General features: G+C 43.7%; 1 protein-coding gene across 2 annotated transcripts; it reads left to right on the top strand.

Moving 5' to 3' along the window:
- On the top strand, positions 1-26,772 carry boc (BOC cell adhesion associated, oncogene regulated). Of its 2 annotated transcripts, none has more exons than XM_053611199.1 (19): positions 1-330; positions 12,406-12,527; positions 12,652-12,939; positions 18,188-18,334; positions 19,427-19,570; positions 20,128-20,421; positions 20,965-21,237; positions 21,436-21,701; positions 22,022-22,187; positions 22,278-22,343; positions 22,682-22,900; positions 23,956-24,134; positions 24,387-24,486; positions 24,580-24,702; positions 24,835-25,017; positions 25,177-25,382; positions 25,568-25,656; positions 25,806-25,921; positions 26,043-26,772. In XM_053611199.1, the coding sequence occupies exons 2-19, from the start codon at positions 12,422-12,424 to the stop codon at positions 26,153-26,155; spliced, it is 3,078 nt and encodes a 1,025-aa protein (XP_053467174.1). In that variant the 5' UTR covers positions 1-330; positions 12,406-12,421; the 3' UTR covers positions 26,156-26,772. The 2 variants fall into 2 exon arrangements, with proteins under 2 accessions (XP_053467174.1, XP_053467175.1); XM_053611200.1 differs by having other exon boundaries at positions 2-330; positions 22,022-22,181.
- Positions 26,773-27,957: the final 1,185 nt, after the last annotated feature.

The following is a 27,957-nucleotide window of genomic DNA, read 5'->3' as shown; positions in this document are numbered from 1 at the left end:
TTTGGGGGGGAGAGAAAGTGGGAGGAGCCGAAGCAGAGCCAAAGGGAGAATTGTGTGCGAGCTCAGTCATCCAAAAACGGCCTTTCAATGGGACAAGTTTGGGGGAGCCGAAGAAAATGTCGGTCCCACCGCAGTAAATTACTAAACTAGCTCAGCACTTTACAGGGTGGGAAAAAAAAAGCAAAGAAACACTCTTACGTCTTTTTCTTTTTGGTTTGTTTGGGATTAAATTCTGCACGCAGTTGTTTGGGGGGGAAAAAAACCCTCACTCCACACTCCACAGAGAAAAAACAGCTTCATCTCCTCCAGTACTCGTGTGGTTTTTTTGGGGTAAGTCTCCGAAAACATTCACGCTCATGTTTTTAACTTAGCCCTGTGCTGCTTCATAGTTATATTTCCCCCCACCAGTGCTCACTAGAAATGTATCTAACATGTCTCGAATGATGTTTTACCGCTGAAATGTTGTATTCGTGCTAGAAATAGAAACCGAAATGAAGCTTTAAAGGTAAAAGTGTCTTCCACTCGCATGATGCGCCTGCTAAGCTACAGCTAACACTTTAACAGTTAACTTTGCAGCACTGTTTTGTTTTGTTTCGACGTTTCCTTTTAAAACGCTTTGCAACAAGTTTTCCGGCATTGTAAAACCCCTAGTAGATATCCTATTTCGTTTTTAGACAGGATACAGGTCTAGAAAAACCTTTCAAAGCTCTTTTCTAAACCCCGCAACAGCTAGGTGAAAGTTGTTACATGAGTGAAGTGATGCTAAGCTCACTGGCTGCAATGTAACGTTCCAGCCAGACAGAAACACATTGGATAGCTTTTAAAGTGTTTCTCTGATTCATTTTCAGAGTAACGTTACTTTTAGAGTTAAAAACGACTCGGATTAAGTATCGAATTCTTGAAGAGTTGAAGTGTATGCTAGTTTGGAGGATAGCACTGGTACAGTTTAGTGATGATACTTAGTATGTGTGTCAAAATAATCCTTAGTTTTCCAGGCCTCAGTCCATATAACAGGTATTTCAGGTCAAATAACATAGCATTAAATAAAACTAGATGGGTTTTATTTATTGTTTGCTTGTTCCATTTTTTAAATGCGGAATAATTAGTATTTTATATATATATATATATATATATATATATATATATATATATATATATATATATATTCCTTCTATACCTTGTCTTTGCATCCTTATCAGCATTCAAAAAGTTTTCATGTTTGACAGTTCCAGTAGCTGACGTTGATATTTTTCATTTTTATTTGGTTATAAAGCAGGAAATACACATTTTTGTATGTTGAATGTTAACTATTAGATTAATACGTATACTAGTTAAGTATATTAACCCCTTAAACCAAGGTCTGGATTTTATAATCTTCCTTCTTGTAGCTACGTAGGCTTTGTATTAGTTTACGTACAATTACCAATGAATATAGTAGGAACAATATAATAATCAGAATACTAAACTAATTTGTTTTTACATTTAAGGGGTTAATAGCTAAAATTCATAATACCCACACGTTTTATATCTGTGACATGAAACGACTGAATCAGCTCCATGTACCTGATCATTACTGGTTATTTGGTACATATTGTCACGTTAGGATTTTGGCCGATACCGAGGTTTTTCATTTTCATTTGATTAAAGAGTATGAAAATCATCATTCTGGGAATGTTAACCATGTATTAATGCACACATGTTAATACGTATACTCATATTAACCCTGTAAACCAATGTCCAAACGTACAATCTACACTCTTTACTCAGTATCTTCTGTATTACTTTTCCTACAGTTATTGATCAATATATAGTAGGTAAATAATAATAATAATAATAATAATAATAATCTGAATAATATAATGAAAGTTTTAATGGTTAATACACAAAATGCAGAATATCCACAATTGTGTGACATGAAACATGTTAATCAACACCACATCCTTGTTTAATACATATTTATCATATATACAGTATACATATTAGCACATTAGGATTTTGGCCTTTTTTGTTTTCATTATGTTATAAAGGATTAAGTACTTCTTTTTGGGAACGTTAAGCATGCATTAATACTCATATATTAATATATTTCCTGATAATGTCACCTTAAATCAACAGCTGGTTCATATCTGTGACGTGAGATAAGTGATTCAGCTCCATGTCCCTTTAGATTATTTAATGCATATTATCGCGTTAGGGTTTTTAATATACACTAACTAACAATCAGTCTCATCAGGTTTCAATATCGATAAACTTTATCGTGGTATAATTTTATCAGGTATTGAATATACTTTGAGATAGAACTAAGTAATAAGCATAGATATGAAAGGATTGATATTAGGAAGATATTATATGTGCAGGATCACTGAAGGACTCAAGTTTCAGGGATCATTTTGTCATTTGGAACTAATCTCGACCCAGACGGCTTCATCGGGTATTAAAAACATTCTTGACAGTAAAAAGGTAGCAGTAACGCCGTCAGTGGCACAGTCGTTAAAATTCAGCTATTGTATTACAGACATAAAGAGAAGATATTCGATCACTCCGAACTCAATTTGCGGGGAGGGATGGGGAGAAAAAAACGACATTGGCTGCAGTGTTTTCTTTGACGATGATTGGTGGTCGGGTGGATCAAAGTTATTCCGTAATTGAATCCAGCCTGATTATGTTGTTGGCTTTCGTGGCATTCTGACCTTATTTGGTTAGGGCATTATTTGGGAACGGGCTATTAGCTGTGTGCAGATGTAGGCCCAGATTTTCACCGACATGCCCTCACAGCCCCGAAATTCTTTCGGTGTAACAGGTATCTGGGGTGAGCAAGCTGGGTCAGGGATTTTGGGGGAAGTTGATAGAGGCACATGAGAGAGAGAGAAGGATGAGGGTATTATGTTTCAGGGAGACGAAGAATGACGAGGATACTGCCAAGAACAAAGTGCATGAAAAGAGAAGTGAAAAGAGAAAAACAGCCCGCGTCAGTGTGAACGTATTTGATTGATTTACAGGGTCAGAACCTGTTTTAAAGGTCAAGGCGTTTGTCTTGGCACATCACAACTGTAATGTTAAGTGTGAAGAGACTGTAAAACTTTCCCACAGACTATCTTATATGCTATGAAGAACCTGATAGCTCAGCACCGTAGCGACTCTTCACCCACTTCAGGATTGTAGTAGTAATAATAATAATAATAATAATAATAATAGTAATAATAATAGTAATAATAATAGTAATTATAGCTCCAGCTCCACGGAAGAGCCTTAAGGAACCATCTTTTTCAGGAAGCCAAAAGCACTCTGTTCAGAGTTGGGGGTGGGGGGCGGGGGAGTGTGAAATCACGTTTTATAGACCTGTCCTTTCCCTCGGGTCACCTTCTGCTTCTGATTGAAAGCGCGTCGTGTTTCTGGCAGGGAGGCTTTTTTTTTTTTTTTTTTGCGGTGCTAGTACTGCCTTTGGAAAGGTTTATTGTTTTCTTAAAGGGTGTAACTTCACTCTTAATTCACGGGGGGAAAAAAAAAAGCTTCCTCAGGGTAGACTTTTATGTCCGCTTCAGCCGGTATGCTCATGCAGTCATAACAGCCTGCAGGCAACAGCCAGCGAGTTCGCGTGTGTGTGGTGGAGGAGATGCTGTCCAATCAGGATTATCTTCTCATACAGGAATGTCGAGCTTGTCACTTTGCTGTTGATGAACGCCCTCGATCATTTCTCAGGCTTATTTTCCTGATCGAACGTCAACGTGCCAAGCGCTGGGAGAAGGACCACGGTCGGATTTCATACGAGGCTGTTACACCTTGTTAACTCTTTGAACAGATTCAGAATGATTCTTAATAGCTCCATGTCCGTTAGTTTTTTGTTGAATAATATGAATAACTGAATAATTAACCAGGAGTGTAAGTGATATGAAGTGAGTAAATGAACTCCATGTCCATATTGAGTCAATGCGTGCAACAGTTAAGCACTGCGTGCGGCAGTGATATCGTGGCGAGGCGTGACCTTTCTGAACATGTCGTAAGTACAGATTAGACGTTTAATCTATTTTTTTCCTGTTCAGATCAAATATGCTGTTCATGATGTTGATTTTTAAATGTTATTTCCTGCACAGACATGAGCAAAAGTTTGAGGTTCGAATGCCAAGAGCATTTCCTCCATGACCGTGTGGACCATCTGTGACCATCTATTTCCTTTAAGGAGAAGGATGCCATGGTACTGCGGCCATGTGGCAGAGCGCTTATGTTTCTGCTTTGATCCACTGGAGGCACTGATTGGTCCTGTACAACATGTTGCATGCACATTGGAGGAGGCGTGTCCGAGTCAGAGACTCCCCTCTGATTGGTGGAGCGAAAGACTAAGTTTTTTTCTTTTCTTTTCTTTTTTTTTTTTTTTTACAGTTTTTGTTTTCCTCAGAGTGACCTTCTACATCTGTATATTGATATCTGTAGCATAAAAGACATCACAAGCTCTCTCACACACACATACACACACTTTGTTGTTTGAACGAGTGTGTCTGGCACAGGGTCACAAGCCGGATGATGAACTAGTAAGCAGTGTGTGTGTGTGTGAGTATGTCGGGACAAACAGCCCAGTGTGTGTGCGTTTGTCAAGTAGATATTTGAACAGAGATTAAGGGCCGTTCGACGAGCCAAGAGAAACCGGGACACACTCCATTCACACACTCGCACTAACTCTCATTTACAGAGCAAACACTGTCAATATCGCATTCACACACAAGCTCTGAACACTCACTCACACACACACACACACACAAATACACGCGCCACAAGTCTTTTTGAGTATGGGTAGAGGAAGTCGTTCGCCTTCATTGTAGGAGTTTACATCTCACATTTGTATGAATTCACACAGTTTGTGTACAAAAGTTTAAAGTCAGGGTTAGGGGCGGGGCTAACGGTCGTACCTCCTATCACAACTTGATTAATAAGAAATCTAATGAAACCTAACAACATCACCTCGCCTGTTTTTATTCTTACAAATTGTATGCGTGACTATAGGTGGTACTAGTTTACATTTAAATTGATATTTTATAAAAAAATAAAAAATAAACGTTCTGGCTTGAAGTCACTATATCTAATCACTACCTGAATCGAGCGATGCAGCAGCGCTTTAATCCTTTAGTCTGTCCAGCTCTCTCACCTCCTCATCCGCTGTACGCTCTGCGCAAACTAACCAGCTTGCAAAGCTTCACCGTTCACGCTAATACGGCTGAAAACACCATCGCACTCGCAGATCGCTAACTAGCCGAGCAGCGTCTCTGAGCCGCATTCTGCAACTTCTGAGTCCGACATTCGCATCAGTGTCTCCACTTCTTCTGCGCTGGATTTTGCCATTAATGTGATGTGGAACGTCATTGGAAAATGAACTCGTCTAGTCGGAAACGAAGCTCTCGCTCTTTCGATTTAAGAGCTAGCACAGAAACCTGAAACCGTTGTCCCATATTTTTGAGATCGATTACATGTCTTTATCGGTACAAGCGCTAGCTATAACAGTGTGGAACATAGAGCATCAACTGACAAATTAGCGCCAGCGTCACTAAACAGATCGGACGTATTTCAGCGTAAACATCATTAAAGTGTTTCCCTTCTACATTCCTGTTTTTCTTGTCAGGATCGACGTTGGCATGACGCCATGCTGTGTTCAGAAGCTCGGAGGCCACTGTGTGATCTAGCAGCTCTAAGTGTTTGTTTGTTCAGCGGTTGGTGTTGACCTTGATGTGTCTACAAACTATGTGGTCATGGGTCCTGCAGGTGTTTACAGAAGGCCAGGAGTGTGTGCGTGCGTGTGTGCATGCGCGTGTGCATATGTGTGTGTGTGTGTGTGTGTGCCAAACCTATGGGATACCCCTTACGTTCTGTTTTTAGATCACCCTTAAACGTGACCGCTGTTTGCTTTCATTTATCGCTAAAACAGCTGCACGTTATCACACCAACCGGTACTCATAAACAGTTTATTCACGTTTTATTACTATTGTATTACACACTTTCCCCTCACACATTTATTTCTCTCTCTCGCACTTTCTCTCTCTCTCTCTCTCTCTCTCTCCTTCGTTGTGAAAGACTTATTGGTGCGCAGACAGGCAGTCTGAGCGCTCCGGGTTCCTGCTGAATAATGCACAGAAATTGCTTTTGATTTAAAATCGGTTCCATTCACGGTGATGGAGGAGCTGCCAGAACAGCGGGGGCCCCTCCATCCCTCCCTCCATCCATCCATCCATCCCTCCCTCCCTCTCTCACTCCCTGACTCCCCTCACCTGCACAGCTACACACTGCTTTCGTGTGTGTGTGTGTGTGTGTGTGTGCGCGTGTGCGTGTGTGCTGATGCAGAGAATTACATATTTATGCTTACGGGAATTTTACAGCCTTGTGTGTCTGTGCTTGCTGCGGGAGTTTGGGATTTATTGCTGGAGACTTGACAACAAGCCTCAGCCTAGTTCTCTGTGTGTGTGTGTGTGTGTGTGTGTGTGTGTGTTTTAAATTTAATGTCAGCTTGTAACCTAGTGCCTGTGGATGTTTATTTTTTCCGTGGAGTGATCAGTGTGGTAGATTGTTTGACCTGTAAGTTTGTAGATTCTTAAAAGATCACCAGTATACTATAATATATTTATGACTTTCTTTAAAAACGTCAACTTATCGTCAACTTAACGAAGCATTTAGTTTAGTATATTGTCTTTGCGTTCGAATTAAGCTCTGAAAGGCCACCTGTAGCCGTATTGAGCCACGAGGTCACGTGACCACGCCGCCGTACAGATCCTCTAATTATAGCATGCTTTGCTAATTGAAGCATGTGCTATAAATTATGCAAATGCTGTCCTTCATCATTGATTAGAAATCCTGTACTTGGCTCGATCTTTTGCTCGTTAATCCCCTGAGAACGGCTGCGTCTCATTAGTGTCACCCCCCACCCCCTCAGTGTGGGGGTTTGGGCTTTGCTGCTCATTAATACATAGACCAGGAGGGGGTTATCGCAGAGCGAGTATTGACTTCGTTAGTGGTGCTTTTGATGTTTCATTTTTCAAGCTTGTGAGCGATTGATGTTTGCTAGAGTCCAGACAGCACCAATGAGATTCTGCTGTGTTCCCACCTGCCGTACAGCCTCCCGGCTCCATTAGGAACATTCCAGAAGTTTGGGGAAGAACGGATTCGGATCGAATGATGTGCGCTTCAGTGAACAGCCTACCACGTGGTGTACTGATGCAGTCAGAGGACCGACTTATGACGAATCTTAACACTACATGATTAAAAAGAACTGTTCTTCTTCTTCTTTCTTTCTTCTTTTTTTTTTTTAGCATTTGTATTGACACATTTTCATACCGTCACCCGACACACTAACTATGAAACGTAGTTTAAAAACAGGCTAAATTAGGCGTAGACCTCTGCGGGTTAACCGTTACAGGGTTCTACGCACCATGAACCATGTACATGTTTCCATACTGCTAAATAATTCAGACATTGTTTATTTGACATAAAGATATAAAATGGCAGCTTTGATCAGCAGCAGGTTTGTGTGAATCTTCATCATCTTATCTGAGTGGAATGAAGCTATCAAACATGAAAAACATATCTGTTTGAAATAGATATCAAAAGCCTAGCCGTGTATCTCTGAATTATGCTTTTAAAGGAGCATGTTTCATTTGTCAGCCCACTGAGTCCCATCTTTAGTGCTGGAGTATCCCTGCTCTTCCACACCTAATGTCTAACTCCTTTCTAAGACAACATGGAGCTTAAATAGGACATTTTCCGGACAGGGACAGGGTTTGGAGCCAGAATTTGGTCTTATGGTCTGCCTTTATGGTTACATTGTGGTCAGATGTAGCTACCACACAGGTTTTCCCTGCAGTGACGAGCTGAAGACGAGCCGCACAGAATTCCTGTAAGTGTTTAGATGGAATGGTCAGACGTTAAGTAAAGCGGGACCTCGTTCTCGTCCGCTCTGAAACGAAAAGCTCGGCGTTGAGTTTCGATGCACAACCATCCACCATATTACACACTCCACTGCGTAATGTCTGCCTTATTAAGCTGGATGTTTTTTTAACCACGTAAAATCCATTCATCTCACACCCATCCCGGCTCGCCCCAAGCCCCCCCCAACCATGACCACTGCTTCCATCTCTCTAAGCACACTTGCTCATCGAGCACCAACCCCCCCTCCCCAAACTCACTCCCCAACTCCGCCCCCCGTCGGTCCTTCCCTTTGACCATTGAGCCCATCAGCTCTTCCTCTGGCCCTTCAGAGAAGCATCTCTCTTTTCACGCTGGGGCCGTGGGGTTATTGTCCTCGCGCCGGCTCACTGCTTTACAATGACTCTCCACTCTATTAAGGTGCGTTCTGCCTGTTAGCGTCACCCCGAGCAACGGGCCTCCCGCATGGCAGCTATTCGTCCGGGCATTGTGGGCCGCGAGCCCGCGCAGCCAGTTGAACCCAGCACTCCTCACACTTGACACCGCATGTGTTTATCTAAAGGAGGGGGGGGGCACTTTGTGTTGTTTGGAGAATTTGCGATGGCTGTTGAAGGACATAAATGGGTAGAGAGGGAGAGAGAGAGAAGGGCGATAAATATTCAACAGCTCAGCTCCTGAGAAGCTAGAGCTAAGACACTAAGACGAACCCCCCCCCCCCCCCACACACACACACACACACTTCACCCCTTCCTCATCCTATTCCCTCATCCCTCGTTCCTCTTCTCTTCTCCTCCCTCCGCACCAGAAAGCAGATGGAATGTGAACGGCGTGAGAGGCGCTCACCGAGTGCAGAGAGCCGGTTTATCCAATTAGCAGGCTTGTCAAGATGAATTTATCCACCCAGGCCGCAGGGACAATAGTGCACTGAGAGGATAAAAAAGGGGGGGGGGCTCAGTGACAGTGAAACTTTGTGAAGTGACTTCTACACTCTCTACACTCACTCATGAAAGGCTGAGGTGATATGAGTGTATTGGAATGAAGTTGTGTGTGTGTGTGTGTGTTAGACGTTTTGATGCTTGGGACAGGTGGTGCATCAGATTGACTCAGGACAGCTGTGTGTCCCTCGCTGGCGATTCACATCTCTGTAGGAGTTAAAGTTTTTGATGCTCTTCTACTAATGTTCATGTTAATGATCGCGTTAATAAACATGACATTTCTTGTGTTTTCTCTGAATTTGAAGTGAAAATGTGCGTTTGAAATGAAAAAGTTTTCTAATAGACGACGTTCGGGCAAATTGACGAATGAATTTTTCCTTCTTTAAATTAACAGCGACTTATTTCAGTGAATCTGAAGCAAGCTGTGGTTAATGATCTTGGACCGAAAAGAAGCTCTTATGGCACGTAGTCGGTATCAGAGGATAACATTCTAATGTTGGTGAGGAATAAAATAGTTTCAGAGGCTTGCGCTCCTCCGGTTACCCCGGTCCGTGGGTCGTATCATTAGAAAGAGTTTATTATTAATGAATCAATATTCGTCTGCAGTCGCTGGCCTTGTGTTTCGCCAGGATTTCAATAGCTGCATTTTGTCACTCCAGTGGAAAGAATGCTAATTGTAATCCAAGACCAGGACAGAGAGACGGGGGTGGGGTGGGGACAGAGAGAGAGAGAGAGCGGGAGGGAGAGAGAGAGAAGCAGAGAAGGACAGAGGGAGGGAGGGGGAAAGAGAGAGAGAGAGAGAGAGAGAGAGAGAGAGAAAGAGAGAGGGACAGGGGTGGGAGTTGGGGGGCAGAGAGAGACAGAGATGGACAGACAGACAGAGAGAGAGAGACACAGAGGCGAGGGGGGAGAGAGTGGGAGACAGACAGACAGAGAGAGCGGGAGGGAGAGCGGGAGGGAGAGAGAGAGAGAAGCAGAGAAGGACAGGGAGGGAGGGGGAAGAGAGAGAGAGAGAGAGAGAGGGACATGGGTGGGAGTTGGGGAGCAGAGAGAGACAGAGATGGACAGACAGACAGAGAGAGAGAGACAGAGGGGAGGGGGGAGAGAGTGGGAGACAGACAGAGAGAGAGAGACAGAGGGGAGGGGGGAGAGAGTGGGAGACAGACAGACAGAGAGAGACAGAGGGTCATAGAAGGACAGAGATAGAGATGGGGCAGAGAGAGACATAGATTGAGATGGACAGAGAGAGAGAGAGACAGAGAGATAGAGATGGAAAGACAGAGAGACAGAGGAGCAGAGAGAGAGATGGGGAGCAGAGAGAGAGACAGAGATGGACAGAGAGTGAGAAACAGACAGAGACAGAGGGGCAGAGAAGGTGAGAGAGATGGGACAGAGAGAGATAGAGATGGACAGAGAGAGACAGAGGGGCAGAGAAGGACAGAGAGAGAGATGGACAGAGAGACAGACAGACAGAAAGGGGCAGAGAAGGACCGAGAGATAGAGATGGACAGAAAAAGACAGATATGAGAGACATAGATATAGGATATAGACAGACATGAGAGGGAGAGACGGAGACATGAATGGGAGAGATGGAGACATCGGAGCACAAACACACAGTGAGAGACAGAGAAGAATAGAGACAGAGAGGGGGAGACATGGAGAAAGACATACATAGTGAGAGACAGACAGCACGAGACAGAGGTAGAGAAGGACAGAGTGGGAGAGAGAGAGAGCGAGACATCGGGACACATGGCGTGAAAGACAGAGAGAGAGAGAAGATGTGTGGGAAAGTCGAATCACTCTAGATGAAGTAGATGAAACGCTTTTCTGTTTTTGGAACAAAGAACCGCAACAAACGAATTAATCAACAAACAGTCTGACACCTTTCACGCAGCTGTCAGGACACCGTGTGGACAAGCGCAGATGTGTGTCCTGCTGCTGAGCATGTTGATTATTTACTCAGATGCACAAGGGCTCTGCTTACTTGTTATGTCGTCGTCCCCCCGTCCCCCCCCCCCCCCCCGGGAGATGAAGTTTCAGTGTCAAGTCCTTTCCGCTCGGGTAAAGAGATACAAAAAAAGAAGTTTGTGTGTGTGTGTGAGGCTGGACTCCCGTAAATGAGAAAGACAAGCCTCTTGTTTAGGAAAAGCCCCAAACTGCACCGTGTCCCTGGTGAGCTTCGTTCAGTCGCTGTGACGTTCTGTTTGTTTTTTGGCATCGGGAAGGAAAACATTTGTTTAGGGCTGACCCTAAAGTCTTTAAATGCAGTGCATTCTGTTCAGTGTGAGAAACCCTGGCGAACGGCGAACGGCTCTGGAACCCGAGCAGTTCCACAACCCGAGACACACGGGGGATTTATTTTTCTCTTTTAGACTTCTGTTCGTGTCTGCCCGGCCATGTTTGGAGCTCCGAGTCGTTCTGTGAAGTGTCGTTAATCATTTACTTTGAAATTATAGATGGGTATGAGGGAGTGAAAGACAGAGAGGAAGAAAGAGAGAGAGGGAGAAAGAGAGAGAGGGAGAAAGAGAGAGAGGGAGAGAGAGAGAGATATTTGCAATTTGGGAGCAATGGACCACCCTCCTCATCCTGACGGGAAGTTGTTAGTTTAACCTGACAGGAAAGAATTCGGGAAACTTGGCAGCGAGAGAGAGAGCGAGAGAGAAAGAGAGAGAAAAGTTTCTTCCTGCATTAATAGACTGACCATTACACCCTCCCTCTCTCTCTCTCTCTCTCTCTCTCTCTCTCTCTGTTTGTGCTGTGGATGAATAATGCAGCCTCTGTTTGGGCATCTCTCCGGGCCTCTACCTGTATCAGTTACACCTGAACGAGGGGCGTCTCGGATTTCGGCTCCGCTATCCCGGCGCCCGCCTCAACAGCACGGCGAGGGTGTACGGGCACAACGGCATGTATGCTCTCAAGTCGAAAGTAAATACTCTCAAATTAAAGCGCTTCAATCTCAGGCATAGTTTCTTTTTCTTTTTTTTTTTTTTTTTTTTTTTTTACCTTCCAAAGTGCTGGAGCACTTCTCAGAGCTGGACAAATGATAAATCCATTATCTCTCTCATCGGGCAAATCAAAGCCCCAGGGTGCTGTTATGGTCGCTCAGAAACCTAAAAGGTTTGAGCGAACAATGCAATAACACAGCAAGAGAGTTAAAGGTTAAGTTAAAAATGGTCACGTAGTCGTAGTCCTTACCATCTTTCACCTGCCACGTCATGTTCGTGCCCTCGACTAAAAGTCGGGTTGTGTTCTGTCGTATTCCTCGAGTCTGGCTAGCGTCTTCATTTTCTCTTGATCTGTTTATCCATGAGGTGAATGTGTGTTCTGTTAGTAGGAGAGTTATACGGCTACTGCTTTGTAGCCGTATAACTGATAAGGAAGTGTGTCAGGGGTTGGGTTTGTGTGTTTGGTATTATTTCTGACAGAATAGCTTCATTAGGATGCAGGTTAGATAAGCTTTTGTAAAGTGCCTGTGTTTACATCCTGCTAGTCTGTTTTGTTAACAGTTTTAGCTGATTTAGTTTTTCTCTCTCTCTCTCTCTCTCTCTCTCTCTCTCTATCTCTGTGGCAGACGTGGTATATGGAAGATGTCGAGAATGGCGGACCGGATATCGTGGCATGGGAGGCTTCAGGTGCTTTGTGCTCTGTGCTCAGCTCTTCTGTGCTGCCTGCAGGCTGCTTCTCCGCTCAGTGGTAAGCTTCCCACTTCATTTCTACAGTCACGATGTGGAATTACATTAAACCACGAACCCGAACAGTTTTGTCGGCATGATCCGTAGAGAAGTCGCACCTTTTCATTCTTTCTCCTTCCGGATAGACGACGACGTCCCGGTGTTCACGGAGGAGCCACTGTCCGTGGTGCAGAAACTGGGGGGCAGCGTGACGCTGCGATGCAGTGCCCGGCCCGCTCAGGCCCGAATCAGCTGGCGTCTGAACGGCCGTGAGCTCTTCGCCGATGGCGACGAGGCGGAGCTGGGCGTGGCGATGCAGCCGGACGCGCTCTTTATCCCCTCCCTCTCTAACGGCACGCTCGGGCGATACCAGTGTGTGGCCAGCACCGGCGCCGGAGCGCGAGCCAGCATGCCTGCTAACGTCACCGCAGCCAGTGAGTACACAACTTCTATACACAACACACGGACTGTACACAATTTGGAACCCAGTTCCTAGTCGGAAGCCAGAAATATCAAAGATTAACAGCTGAGAAGTTGTGATCCGACCGGGTCATATTTTTTCTCTCTTTCTGTGCACACAAACACTCACATGATGATGCAGGATTGAGCATGTAGTTGTGTTTTAACAAGCTTTCTAGACTGTTACGTAACGTTGCCAGAAGACGCCTGTAGGAATTACGATTGATAATCGACGTCTGGATAAATCACAGCGATGGCTCTTGGTCTTGGTCGTCGTTCTAAAAAAAAATTCCGTGTACTACGCACACTTCATTTGAGATCATAATTAAGTGACTCCCAACGCTTCATATATAACTTGCATTATCTCAATAGGGTTTAAGACTGCTAAAATCAAACCATGCGAGAGTGTTTAGCCGAGCGATCGCTGACGCAGTGTCGGTGTTTGAGGATGTGAACGTTAGCAGCAGCGATGCAGTTTTAGTTCAGCGGGTTTGGCGCTGGTGCTTGTGTTGGACAGTGATGGAGTGTGTGTGGTGGTTGTGTACGGTGGTGACGTGCCAGATTGTAGTCCAGTACTCTTAGTGCTGTGTGTTTGTGTGTGTGTGTGGGCATGCGTGCTGTTGCCCATTCTGTGCTGGGGCCAATATAGGGAGGGGTGTGTAATGTAACCTGTGTGTGTGTGTGTGTGTGTGTGTGTGTGTGTGTGTGTGTGTGTGTGTGTGTGCGCGCAGAGACATAGGCCCATTAGTGCAGGGCCTCCTCCCTGTTCTCCACTGCATTCCTCTGGAGTGTGTGTGTGTGTGTGGGGGAGAGTTTTCTGTTTCTCTGTGAGTGTGTGAGTGTGCGAGAGTGTGTGTGCGAGAGTGTGTGTGTGTGCGAGAGTGTGTGTGTGAGTGTAGTTTTGTGTTTCTCTGTGAGAGTGTGTGTTTGTGTGAGTGTGTGTGTGTTTCTGTGAGTGTGTGTGAGTGTGTGTGAGTGTGTGTGAGTGTGTTTGTGTGTGTGAGAGTGTGTGTGTAGAGTTTTGTGTTTCTTTGTGAGAGTGTTTGTGTGTGTGAGTGTGTTTGTGTGTGTGTGTGTTTGTGTGTTTGTGTGAGTGTGTGTAAGTGTGTGTAAGTGTGTGTGTGTTTGTGTGTGTGTGTGTGAGTGTGTGTGTGTGTGAGTGTGTGTATGTGAGTGTGTGTGAGTGTGTGTGTGTGAGTGTGTTTGTGTGTGTGTGTGTGTGAGTGTGTTTGTGTGTGTGTGTTTGTGTGTGAGTGTAGAGTTTTGTGTTTCTTTGTGAGAGTGTTTGTGTGTGTGAATGTGTTTGTGAGTGTGTGTGTGTGTTTGTGTGTGTGAGAGTGTGTGTGTGTGTGTGTGTGTGTGAGTGAGTGAGTGGCACATGTGTGTGTATTTATGAGAAATGCTACGACCGTGCACACACTGTGTAGCTAGTTGAGACAGGAAGCAGTATGAAGATGAGGTGTGATGAGGCCTTTGTCTCCATCCAGACCTCTACAAACGAGACAAAAAACACTTTCCATCATCTCTCCATCTCTTCTCCGCTTCTCCGCTTCTCCTCTCCAAGTATTTTATGGAGCGTTAAATTTCGCTCCACTCAAAGAGCACTTTCAGTCCCTTGTCTCTTCCTCCCCCCTTTCCCTGTTTTTCCTTTTTTTCCCCCTCATTCCTTTTTTTTTTTTGTTTTTCTCCCTCTACCTCACCCTCTCCTCATGCCTCCCTGGACACCTCTCTCTCTCTCTCTCTCTCTCTCTCTCTCTCTCCCAGACTCCCATTTCCTGAAGCATAAAAAACGAGGAGGTAGTGTGTGTGTGTGTGTGTGTGTGTGTGTGTGTGTGTGTGTGTGTGTATATGTATCAGATGTAAGTGATAAGGCCCCTCTCCCCTATGCATCAGGCTGATGGGGCTGCAGATGTGGAATTTTAGCTGGAGCCTAATTTAATAAAGACCCCACTTCCATCATCCAGAGAGGGGAACAAGTCTTCTGGGTGTGTGTGTGTGCGTGTGTGTGTGTGCGTGTGTGTGTGTGTGTGTGTGCAATCCTGTCTCCATATTTCACTTGCACTGCTTTTTTTCTCGTTTGTCTTTGCTCTGTAAAAGAGCTTGGCTCTCCCTGGTATCTGCCGCTGTAGGAGTCCTGTCTGAGCTCACTCCCACCGGGGAGACGGCTGTGTTTTATTTCAACCTCTCCACTCGAATTCTTCTGGAGACAAGCAGGCCTCCCTCGCCTGTGAGCCAACACACACTCCTCTCACATCGTCTCACACACACACACACACACACACACACACCGCGTGGATATAATGTGCCACAAATTCAATCAAAGCTCAGATCACGATCACTCGCTGAGCTGCTTTCACTCTTTTGACCTACATGTACGTTCACATGCAGCACGCGACCTTTAACGTGTAACGCACGATAAGGAGCCGCAATTTCAGCGACGAGCCACATTCAGATTGAGATTTTCTCAATCCTGGGCAGATCCACAGTAAAGGACAAATCCACACGACTGGCACGATCGAATGATTCCTATGGACTTTTTTTTTTTTTCCCAGTTCCCAGCTCCCAATCTGCAGTTAATTCTTTTACTGTTTAATAACCGTAGTTTCATTTCATCCCGTCATATACGACCTTTCGTTACGTGTCTTTGGAGACGTTAACGAAGACAAATATAGCTGGAAAGGAAGTAGCAGACATCGCTGGTGCCTCTGGTGAGTGTAAGTAGCTAGTATAGTTTGCCGATCAAAGCGTAACTAGTACAAACAACCAGTTTAAACACTGATTAGCGCATTTAATTTGTGTTTAATGAGTTAGCTTTAGTAGCTATATACTGTATAAATTTGCTGCTGTTTCTTTCAGGCCACACCCACAAGCGACAACAGTAGCGGTCACTAAGAGAGCTACTAAAAGCAGCACAAGATTCTTGTTGCTTGCTTAGTGTATATACAGGGCTACTCAGTATCTGATTTATTTTTATCAACTCTAGATTACCTAGTAACCACACACACACACACACACACACACACACACGTCTGATGTGATACAGACTGTAGCTATTTTCAGTCAGTTTTATGTCAGAGTCAGTTTTAATGTCATATTTGAGTCTTCCCAGGAACAAGGGCGCGCGCACACACACACACACACACACACACACTCTCACACAGGCTCCACAGCTCCCCACACACAAGAATGATGAATGCTAAGAAAGCCCGCAGCGTGTATGAAACGATTGCCAAGAGGAGTTGGAAGCAAAGCAGATCCATTTTCATAAATACCATTAATCCTGAGTGACTCCCAGCATCCCTTGCTCTCTGGCTCTCCAGGACACACACATACTCAGAGTGCACCTCGCACACACAATGCATGCATTCATCCTCTACACACACACACACACACACACACACACACACACACACACACACATATACAACTTTGCCTTTGTCTGCTCTCTTACAGATAGCGACTCTGCACACCCGAGAATCGACTTTAAAGGAATACTCCAGGTTGAAAAATGCCAGAGTATTCCTCCAATAGCAGATGTACTTTGTCTAACAAACATGCCAGTGTCCCTCCTTCTCTCTCTCTGTCTCTCCTGTTCTCTCTCTCTCTCTCTCTCTCAGCTCTCCTGGTTCACCTGAGACTGAGTCATGTGGGGGTACTGAGAGCAGGAATGTATGTGTCTTGGAGCGTGGGGGTTGGTGCAGGAGGGGGTTAAAGGTGTGCTGGGTGGAATTCGGGAGGCAGGCGAGGGGGAACTATAAAAAGGCCCTGATTGATTTAGCAAACGGAGCGTTGCACCGCCTTTCTCCAGCTCCCCCCGTCAGCCTGCACCCAGTCTGAACACATCCTGGGATGCTCATCTCCTTTGGAATGGGATGTGTGTGTGTGTGTGTGTGTGAGTGAGTGAGCGCGTGCGTGTGTGTACAAGCACTAGCAATTTATTATAGCAAAGTTCCGGAACGCGAGTGTGTTATTTTATTTTAAACGAGCATATACAGTACATGGAGGTTCTCTCACCAATACAACTGCATATTGTAAGAACCGCTGAGGAAAGCGGCGAGAACTATAGCCGGGCAAGCCGAGCCCTCAGCTAGTTCTGTTTCCGTTCTTCCAGTCTTGAGTTATGTTTTGGACTCGAAACCTTACACAATTCCACCCTGACTCATCATAGTTCCACATGACTGAGAGACTTCAGAATTGCCAAAGAACGCAATAAAAACCCAGTGAAAAACAAGAGTTCGTATTACATCAGAACAATGGAACCGGCCTGTTTTCATTAGAGGAGAAATCAACAATTTTGCAAAAAAAATTTTGATTGTTAGAACGGAGAAATTTTTTTTTCTCTTCCTCTAAAGGAAAACATTCACACGCACTCAGGGTTAGTTGCGTTGCATTGCAGTCCAGACTGGTTTTCTTTTGATGAAACTAAAGAAGAAGGTCACCTTTTGGCCTCTGACCTCATTTTAGCTGATGGGCAAATGAGAGGTCAGAGCAAGCAGACTTTCCGGCTCGGTGTCTTACTGCTATTGGGCGTCTGCCTATTTGATATCCTACGAAAAGCTCCAAAAGACCCGCAGTAACGCTCCGGTGTCCTCTTCAGAGGATACCATTTTCTGCTTCTTCAAGGAAGAGACTTGTACGTACGTTTTTAATCGACTGTGATTGGTGTATTTTCACTTTAGGTAACGGTTTCCTACGTCGCTCTCAGTGTTACACGCTGATAGTGCTGTAGTGGGGTTTAGCCCTGGCTTCATCTCTACCTGAAGAGAACGATGCAGCGGCACTTTAGTCCTTTGGTCCGGTCTTCCTCGTCTGTACACTGTGCTCAAACATTTCAGCTTCAACTCTCACGCGATGCCATCACTCTCGTCGTCTCGTAACTCGCCGTCGTATAGCCGCATAGCATTCTGGGACTTCCATTATGCATCTCCGTTACGTTAACACTGGATTTGTCATTAGTATGATGATGGATGTCACCGGAAAATGAGTTCTGTATGTCTTCTGTCTGCTCACAAGAATAACAAAAATGCATCACCAACCAACAAAATAGCATCAGAATCCATAAACACTCGATCACATCACAACGATTTCAATGTAAACATATCTAATGAGTTTTCCTTTCAGTGCTCCTTATATTTGTCTATTTATCTTTGTGTTTATTTCTATAGTGTGCTGGACGTAAATTTGTTGTGTTGTTAGTTACCTGATGTGTGTGTGTGTGTATAGAGCTGCGAGACTTTGAGCCTGATGATCAGCAGGAGATTGAGGTGGACGAAGGGAACACAGCGGTGATCGAGTGTCACCTGCCCGAGAGCCAGCCCCAGGCGCAGGTCCGCTACAGCGTCAAGCAGGAGTGGCTTGAAACATCTAAAGGTAAAGACTTCAAAATCTCTGTAACGTTCCATCGGTTCTCTCTCATTCCTACCTCGCTATCGCTTGTCTTGTCTCGAGAACCTGATTTTGCTGGAATGCCGGCCGTTTTATCTGCGCTCTGCCATCACGTGCACGCTAGATAAGAACACTTATCAGGAATAAGTTGAAACATGGGAATACTTTTGTTTCATTTTTTTCCTCCAATTATTTATGCCATCTGTAAATCTTCCTCTCATGCCATATCTGGTATGTAACCCTCTGGCAGCTGCGGCGTCTCTGTTAGCAAGTTCTCTGTGCAGTCTGGTCTTTTACAGAATTTATGGCGCCCCCTGGTGGTCTTTACATCTTTCAAGCCCTGTCATTGTTACTGCTTTTAAAACAGAGACAGGAAAAGACTAATAGTGTTACAGTAGTTCATTTTGAAATTAGTTTCAGTTTTTTTTTTTTTTTTTACTTTTTTTGTAGTTCTTGTTAGTGCATTTTTATGACTTGGTTTCTGTTTAGATTTATTAATGTTCAGAAAATTTTAAGAATCATTTTATATATATATATATATATATATATATATATATATATATATACACATACATATAGTTTGTATTTTTTATTTTTTACCGAAGGTTTCTGTTATAGTTGCGTTAATTTTCTGTTATAGTTGCATTAATTTTTTTCTGTTATAGTTATATAATTTTTTTTTTTTACAGATGACTTCTATTCTAGTTTTAGTAATTGTCATTTTTGCGACATATTTTAAATTGTGTCTGATCCAACAAATACTTTATCTGGCAGATGTAAGACAGTAAAAATAGAACGAGCAATCAAATATAGTAAAACAGGATAACGTAAATTGACAGTGTTATTTTATTTCTGCGAGTTTCAGAGTCACTATTTCTGGTTTGCATTCAGTTGTACTTTTTTTTATTGTTTACACATTTTCTAGTATTAGTTTTCTAGTTTAATCAGCCCCTTAACCACTATCAGATAAAAAAAGAAGAGACTTTGTGGTTCGAACATGGTCTTTAATGCAGTTTGTTTGCGTTTGCTGAGTGTGTTTATGAAGTGATAACCACTGCCCCCTGTCTGTCACTATAGGGAATTACCTCATCATGCCATCGGGGAACCTGCAGATCGCCAATGCCACGCAGGAGGATGAAGGGCCTTACAAATGTGCTGCCTACAATCCAGTCACCCAGGAGATCAAAACCTCCAGCTCTACGGACCGCCTGCGCATACGCCGTGAGTGCACACAAAAAAAACAAACACTCCTGTTCTTATATTGTTCTACTTATCACAGTTTAACCACAATAATGTTATAGACAAAACACAACAGTACACAGTGGTAAAAAAAAAAAATTTACCTTTTTTTTTTAAGCAAAGCCCTAAATCAGTATTCAATTAAATAGTACAGGTTCATAAAATTCTTTGTTTAAGCAGTTAACATGTCTAAATGGGGACAATACTTTTTAATACTTAATCATTAGTGATTTGCTTATTGCTATAAATAAGACACATCAAGTTTGTGATGAAGTGGTCAGTTGCCAGAGGTGCCTAATTATTGATCAACAGCTAGACCTTTTATAATTAAAATCCATATTGTTTACAGGGAAATAGTCATAAATGTATATTTTTAATATGTAAAGATTTTAAATGAGCCACTGATTGTGTACCCCAAAATTCTCATCTTGAAGTAAGCATGCGCAGGTTGGAATGTTTTAATACATCCTCATTAACGCCAAAAGATTCCCACACACTCTCGGCAGCCGTGGTCATTAAGCTGTGTCTCTTTTGTGCAGGCTCGACGTCCGAGGCAGCGAGGATCATCTACCCGCCAGCGTCCCGCACCATGACGGTGCGTAAAGGCCACAGGCTGGTTCTGGAGTGTGTAGCCAGCGGCACCCCGACCCCTCAGGTCACCTGGGCGAAAGACGGTCGAGAACTAAGCCCTCAAAACAACACTCGCTTCCTGCTCAGCAACCTGCTGATCGACGCCGTGAGCGAGAGAGACTCGGGCACGTACGCCTGCCACGCCCACAACGGCATGGGCTCTCCTGGCACGGCAACCGTTCTCTATGACGTCCAAGTGATCGGTGAGTGCTCAGGTCATGCAGGGACAGCACGGGGTGTGCGTGCTGACGGGACACACCGTTTGCATTAGTTACGCATTTCTGTTGTCCACTAAGCTTGCAGAGACTATTTTGCATTTTATACTTCTCACACAGCAACACTGGCAGAAGTTGAAGGGGTTTGGATAGCATGCTGTATCTGTTTAATAACCGAAGCTGGGAGCAGTGTGTGCGTGTGGGCAAATTCGGAGTAGCCGAGACCGAGATGAGGTTGTTGTTGTGGGCTTGTCACTTACCAGATGTGTTTGATTAAACTAGGTCTGCTCCCCTAATCAGCGCTTGCTGTTTCATTAGCAGCCAACCATCAAGTACAAGAGAGAGAGAGTGAGAGGAGGAGAAAGTATGGAGGAGAGAAAGCCATAGAATCACATTCACACACAATGACACAAAATCTATGAAAATAGGTCTATAGCCAACACAGTATATATAATAATTCCTGGCAAAACGCACATCCGTATACCGCAGCTCCTTCACACAGCCTACTTACTTTCCTGTATCCTCTCTCAGAGCCCCCTCAGGTGCGGGTGGAGCTGCTGCAGCAGGAGCCAGCATGGGGCGACACAGTGAGGTTCAGCTGTCAGGTTCGGGGAAATCCGGCCCCCAGCGTGGTTTGGCTCCATAACGCACAACCCATCACTCCATCATCACGTCACCGCCTCTCCTCACACGTGCTGCGTGTCTACGGCGTGGGCCCGCAGGATGACGGAGTCTACCAGTGCATGGCTGAGAACTGGGTGGGCGGAGCCCAGGCCGCCACACGACTACTCACTGTGCCTGCTGGTATGTACAATTAAATCTGTAGTAAATAAGTAAAAGGGTGCTCTCCAAGTGTCATATGTCTTTGCGTGTGTGTGTGTGTGTGTGTGTGTGAATAAATCAAACACAAAATATACGTTTAACTCTTTAAAGAATTGTAGAGTTTTTCAGCACTTCTCTGCGTCCCTCTGTTAAATCTGCTCTTATCTTGTTTGCTCTCAGCACCCTCGCGGCCGGGTCGACTGCCCCTCATTCGGCCGCTGAGCCCTGACCAAGTTTTGCGAGAGCTGCCTCCTGCTCGGCCCGTGCCACCCAGCACGGAGCTTCTCATCGACTGCTCAGAGATCCCCGGGAACGTGTCACCGGCCGAGGCTCCGGTCATCCTGAGCCAGCCCCGCACAGGCACGGCAGACTACTACGAGCTCGTCTGGGAGCCTCGGCACGACGGCGGGGCGCCCGTACTGGAATACGTCGTCAAGTACAGAAAGGTAAAAGCACTTTTCACCGAATTTGTTTAGGCGAACCTTTGAGTTCATGAGCCATGAGAATTGAGATTGTGGCGTCTTTGGACGTTAAAAAAATCGGGTTTTTTAATGCTGCCTCTCATTAAACATGACTCGCTCTTTTCCTTCTGTTGCTAAAAAAAATGAACTGTTCGGTCCACTGACATACCCTAGGGTTTTTGTGGTAAAATTCTGTTTGTCTGTTAGGATTTTTTTTTTGTTCGTGCTATCGGCAACTCTGGGATTTCCATATAGAAATATAAACATGTCCACGTCAGTTAACTCTTATTTCCTGTTTTTCTCAGGCTGGCGAAACTCTCGGCGAGTGGACCATAAAGAACATATCAGGTTTGGAGCACAAGCTGATTCTAGCCAAACTGCAGCCGGCCAGCCTGTATGAAGTCGAGATGGCAGCGAGGAACTGTGCCGGGCTGGGTCAGCCTGCCATGATGACCTTCAGAACTGGTAAAGGTACTTCGGCTTAACTAATATTAGACTCAACGGTTACGTGAAGAAAAAAAAAATTCATATAAACGTTCAACATTTCTATTTGGTTTATAGGACGCAAGAGTGCGGTTGGAACAATAGACCGACCCAAAACGCCAGTGTCGCCACCACGTCTGTCTCGTAAGTCGTCGCACATTTTTTTTTGCATTTCGAAGTAGTGAACTTTGTGTTTTTAATAATCTCTCTGCAGTAAGCCTTTCTAACGAAAAACCAATCTACAGTATATGCTAATTGAATCCATTTGTTTTATACTAACTTTGGTTCTCTGTCTCTTGACCTCTTTTCAATCCTAACTCAAATTAAGGACAACAGTAAGTGTATTATGGTGTCTGTGTGTGTGTATGTATGTATATATGTATATATGTATGTATGTGTGTGTGTGTGTGTATGCCATTTGCATGCATAAGAGCAGCGCTGATTTCATGCTTAAGTTGAACTCCCTGCTCACGTCCTTGCAGCCCCTGAAGCTCCAGACAGGCCGACGGTAACCACGGCATCAGAGACTTCAGCGTACGTGACGTGGATCCCCCGTGGGAACCGGGGCTTCCCCATCCAGTGCTTTCGAGTGGAGTTTAAGAAACTGAGGAAGGACGGAGGGGCTGGGGGCGAGTGGGAAGTAGCGGAGGACAACATCTCTCCATCACGCCTCTCTGTACAGATCAAAGGCCTGGAGAAAGGTCGGCTTCGTTATCAGCAATCTTCTGATCGTTGCAAATCCTCTACTTTTGAGAAATTCCGAGCGATTCTGAATTTGAATTAGTACACTCATGGTGTACGCATAATTATTTGTCCATACACAGAGGCAGAACCGAGTAACAAATTGTAGATCCTGAAACTGAATTTCCTAAAAGTGATGCAGAAATCATTTTGAATAAAAGGTTTTATTTACAGCTCTAGATCAGTGGTTCTCAAAGCGGATTCTGTGGCGGCTGTGGCTCAGGTGGTAGAGTGGGTTGTCCACTAATCGTAGGGTTGGCGGTTCGATTCCCGGCCCATGTGACTCCACATGCTGAAGTGTCCTTGGGCAATAAACCCCAAGTTGCCCCTGATGGCAAGTTAGCACCTTGCGTGGCAGCTCTGCTACCATTGGAGTGTGTGTGTAAATGGGTGAATGACACACAGTGTAAAGCACTTTGGATAAAAGTGCTATATAAGTGCAGACCATTTACCATAAGTATAGCCAGGAGAAAGGTGTACTTTAAAAAAAAAAAATCGATGGAAATAAACAGTGATGGAAATCACAACCCCATCATTATCAAAAGGTATTATAGTTCTTAAAGTTATTAGTCTGTTTGACTGATCACTTAAATAGAATGGGTTTACTTCAAACCTCCAACATTAAAAACGAACCAACCTATAGTTAATGTCAACTTTGGCCTAATGTGTTTTGTGAGTGGAAAGTTCAGGAATAAGAACCTCTACAGCTCTAACAGATAATTCAGCATGTTAATATACACATTCAGATAATACGGCCAATATCTAAACATATGGATACTGCTTATTAGGAAAAAATAAATCTGTGTGTGTGTTCAATTTTACAGTTAAAGTGGTCCCTGCCTGCAAAAACTGCTCTAGACGATTTCAAATTTTAGCCCACAGTGGGCGTATAAAGTATTTCTACAAACAAAGTATATACGTAAAGTGTAGTCTTTAAAAATAAGGTTATCATACTTTTCGTGGCTTTATAAGCATCTGATTTGAGTCTTTGCTCTGTTTTTTTTATGCATTTCAGGGACCTCGTATAAGTTCCGAGTTTTGGCGGTGAACGTGTTGGGAGCAAGTCCTCCAAGTGCACCCTCCAAGGCCTACACAGTGATGGGCAGCAACCAGACCAACCCCCGGCCCGTCGACGGGCCCTACATCACCTACTCTGAAGCCATCAATGAGACCACCATCATCCTTAAGTGGACTGTGAGTAGACTCTCATGCTGCACCATATTTCTGCCGACTATTAAAAACTCTTAAACATGTGTATAATTACATTTTTTACAAATAAAAGGCCATAAGTATTAATGCTTCTGGAATTCAGGTTAATTAAGTTGTAATCTGCAGACACAGAGACATGACTATATATATATATTTGTATACGATGTTTGCTTTTTGTTTTCCCCCCAAATCAGTCCCCATCAGTTACTAAAGAAACGCCCTTTTTTCTCTCCTCAGTACACACCCTTGAATAACACTCCCATCTATGGCTTCTACATCTATTACCGACCCACTGACAGTGATAATGACAGTGACTATAAGAGGGATGTCGTGGAGGGTGAGTCATCTGAATAGATTAGACACTCGGATTAGCCGGAAGCATGGCGTGTTTTTGGGGTAAATAGCTTAAACCCTGTGCCGTGTTTTTCAGGAGACCGATACTGGCACGCCATTACCGGCCTGCAGCCTGAAACAGCGTACGACATTAAGATGCAGTGTTTTAACGAGGGAGGTGTGAGCGAGTTTGGAAATGTGGTCATCTTAGAAACGAAAGGTGAGTTCCTAATGCTCGTGCTCTCGTTACTCCACACACACACACACACACACACAGGCTTGGTATACAATGCTACAGTACCATTATCATAGCTTGGTTTCTAAAGTTTTTTTAAAAAATTTGGACTTTCAGCCCGACCCAATCAGAAGCACACGACTCCAGAGACTTCGTCCCACCTACCAGACTCGGGAGGCCCTGTGCCACGCCCCAGTGATTTACCGTACCTCATAGTGGGAGTGGTGGTGCTGGGGGCCCTCGTTTTCATCATCGTAGCCTTTGTTCCATTTTGTCTGTGGAGAGCCTGGGCTAAACAGAGTGAGTGTGCCACCTGCTCAATTATTCCTTAAAGCTTAACGTTAACTATTAACATCTCCGAGCAGGTTATTTTATTTCCTTTATATCTCATTTGAAGCTCATAGGATTTTCAGATATAGCCGAGCGCTGCGGTTAATTCTCGACACGTTCGTATTTCAGAGCAAACGGCAGACATGTGCTTTCCAGCTGTTTCTGCACCGCTGTCGGCCTGCCAGTACACCATGGTGCCGATGCAGGGCATGGCTTTAGTAGGGCACTGCCCTGTAGACTCCCACCTGACCCCCAACCACACTGTGTATGCATCCAAAGGAGAGTACACCGCCAACGGGAAACATCACACGCTCCGCCTTCCTGGACTGTGCCAGGTATTCCGCATTCAGCATGTCCAGCAAAGTGAAACATTAGTCACCTTAAAGCAGGCTGGATTAGAAACAAAATGAAACATCCGCTGAGACTAGTGTTGATTAAAAAAACATCAGACGAGATATTTCCATAATTGAATAAATAACGTACTGTTTGCCAGACGTGTGAAATTCTGTCTCTATTACAGGAGGATGCAGATTGTGAAATGGAAAATGGCACATTTTTGCCTCAAAGACTCTCCAATGGACATGCCCATGCTTATCACTACACCGTGGGGTAAGAATCATTAGTGCAAACGAGTTTTAAGGGTTCTGAACCAGGCTTAGAACCGTGATTCTACCAGAAAAGTTTTCTTTCTTTTTTTTCTCAATTGCAACTCGAGGATGAGTTACTAGACGATTTAGACGTGTTTTGGCTGTCTACAGCGTTCCAGGTCACGTGGAAGAGGATGGCTGCTGCGAGCCAGACGACTCTACCGTGGAGCTCCTGAGCCCCGATCATCCTGAACACGTCCAGGAGAACCACGCTACCCACTGTTTAGGTTCGTGAATTAACATCCTTACATTACAGCAGGTGGATTTGCCGCGCACCTTACTAAAGCAGGACGAACGGACCGCGATTATCGATTTATCATTAACGGCCTTTCATATTTTCTCCAGCAGACTTGTCACTGTTACCAGCATCAGAGGCTGTCGGCACGACGACGTCACAACAGGAAGTTGTCAAGATCCAGCGTGAAATCCAGCTAGAGGAGCGAATACTACATGATGGATGAAAAAAAATGAGGGTGTGGAGGACATGAAAGAAAACAAAAAAAAAACCCAACACAAAAACAGAAGAGAGACAGTATTTATTTTTGTATCAAAGATACTATATTTATATATTTATGCTCGTGTAAATAGTTTTATGTTGTGTATATATGGATTGTTTATATGAGAGAAAAGTGTATTACTGTGTTTGCTTTGTCACCACCAGGATAAAGGACGTTCCAGCTGTTGAAGCTGTATTACCTGTTTTGCTATTGGAAATGTTAACACTATCATTCATGCCTTATAGTTAAAAAAAAAAAGAAAAAAAAAGAAACCCTCATCATTACGCTGTAAAGAATGCTTTAACATGAAGATCTTGAGCATAAGACTTGTTTATGAAAGACTATTTAAAACAGTATTTATCAGCGTATATGTCAGTCATATGTTATTCACAAAAAAGATCTGTCTCTGCCAAAAAATTCTCACTACATGGGACTTGAGAAACTCCGCGTTACTGGTGGTGCTCAGCTTCTTGGTCCGGTGTTCAAATGTTTTATAGATGTATCACTAAAGAAATATGTATTTCATCATTAACAAAGTATTAACAAATGTATGCAACGTATAAACACTCTGCCTTCCGTAATATCGACTACGTGTTTTTAAGAAGTGAATGGGGAAACCTGGAACGAACACAACTACCTTCAAATACTGATTTTCAGATTTTCAGATTTACGGAGCTACACGTAAGCTTTTAGTTCCAATCTCGGTTTGCTGTCTGTTTGTCCAGTTTACTCTAATTGACTAATCACATTTGACCATTTCTATAAACAATAAGCTGAGTAACAGTTGACTGTAGTAGCCGAGGTGTATACACAATACTATTCAAAAGTCACAGACCACCCTTCTGTTTTTAATTAAAAGGCTATGCAGTACTTAAATATTTGGTATTGTACATTAATTCCATTTCCAGTCAAATATTATTATGCAAGTGTATATTAATGTTGCAAAAAAAATCTTTTTATTGTTATACGTAAATCACACAAAGGTCTTTGAAATGTTCATGTATATTTCAGTGAAAAGCATGGTCGAATCTTCTATTTAGCTCTTTTAAATCTCCCTAAATTCTGAAAACTGAAAATCATATCATTTCGAGTTTCCACTAGACTGTACAAAGAGACAATGCTACTGTATCAGTATTACCTTCGCACAAAAAGTGCTGAAGCCTGAAAAGAAATGAAGGAAAACTCATTTTCGAAGTGTACCTGGCTGTTACATGACCTACAGCATTACTGCATGTAAATAAAGCTGAAGAAATTACAGCGAACGCGTCGTTTCATTTCATTTTTCAACAGTTGACAATGTCCTTTTGGCATTGCACAAATTTTTCATGTGTTAAAAGACAGTTACCCTCTCCAACGTTGTCATTAAAGAGATTTTGAATATTCCAGCAAGATTAGAAGTACGCCGAACGTCCTCTGAAGGCCAGGTCGTACTAAATCATTTATTGCGATAAAGAGGGCTAACTGTGATTTAGACAAATTCTTTAAGAATGACAAATACTAAACTTTCTGCAATTAAGTACTGCTGTGTTTCTGAAGAAATTGTATTTGTCTTAGGTTTTAAATCTGAAAGCTTTCAATATCCAAATAATTTTCTTATCCCTCTATAAGTCGGTAAAGTACTACAGCTCAATTTGTTAAAATTATGAAATGCGTTTCCACTTCTAAATTCTGTAAAGGATAAAAGTTGTGCAAATGAAAAATATAGCACCAGTAAGAAAAGCGTCCACAAATTACCCATGGCAAGTTTTTAGTGTGCTTATATCCAC

This window comes from Ictalurus furcatus, chromosome 23 (assembly GCF_023375685.1).
Source record: "Ictalurus furcatus strain D&B chromosome 23, Billie_1.0, whole genome shotgun sequence".
Taxonomy (NCBI): domain Eukaryota; kingdom Metazoa; phylum Chordata; class Actinopteri; order Siluriformes; family Ictaluridae; genus Ictalurus; species Ictalurus furcatus.
This window is presented reverse-complemented; position numbering and strand designations above follow the sequence as displayed.

Excerpts from the sequence above, each read along its gene's own strand:
- boc (XM_053611199.1), top strand. The coding sequence starts at position 12,422 with ATGTCGAGAATGGCGGACCGGATATCGTGGCATGGGAGGCTTCAGGTG. Across the intron at positions 12,528-12,651 it reads GGCTGCTTCTCCGCTCAGTG|ACGACGACGTCCCGGTGTTC; the intron begins GTAAGCTTCCCA and ends CCTTCCGGATAG. Across the intron at positions 24,703-24,834 it reads GGTCATCTTAGAAACGAAAG|CCCGACCCAATCAGAAGCAC; the intron begins GTGAGTTCCTAA and ends TTGGACTTTCAG.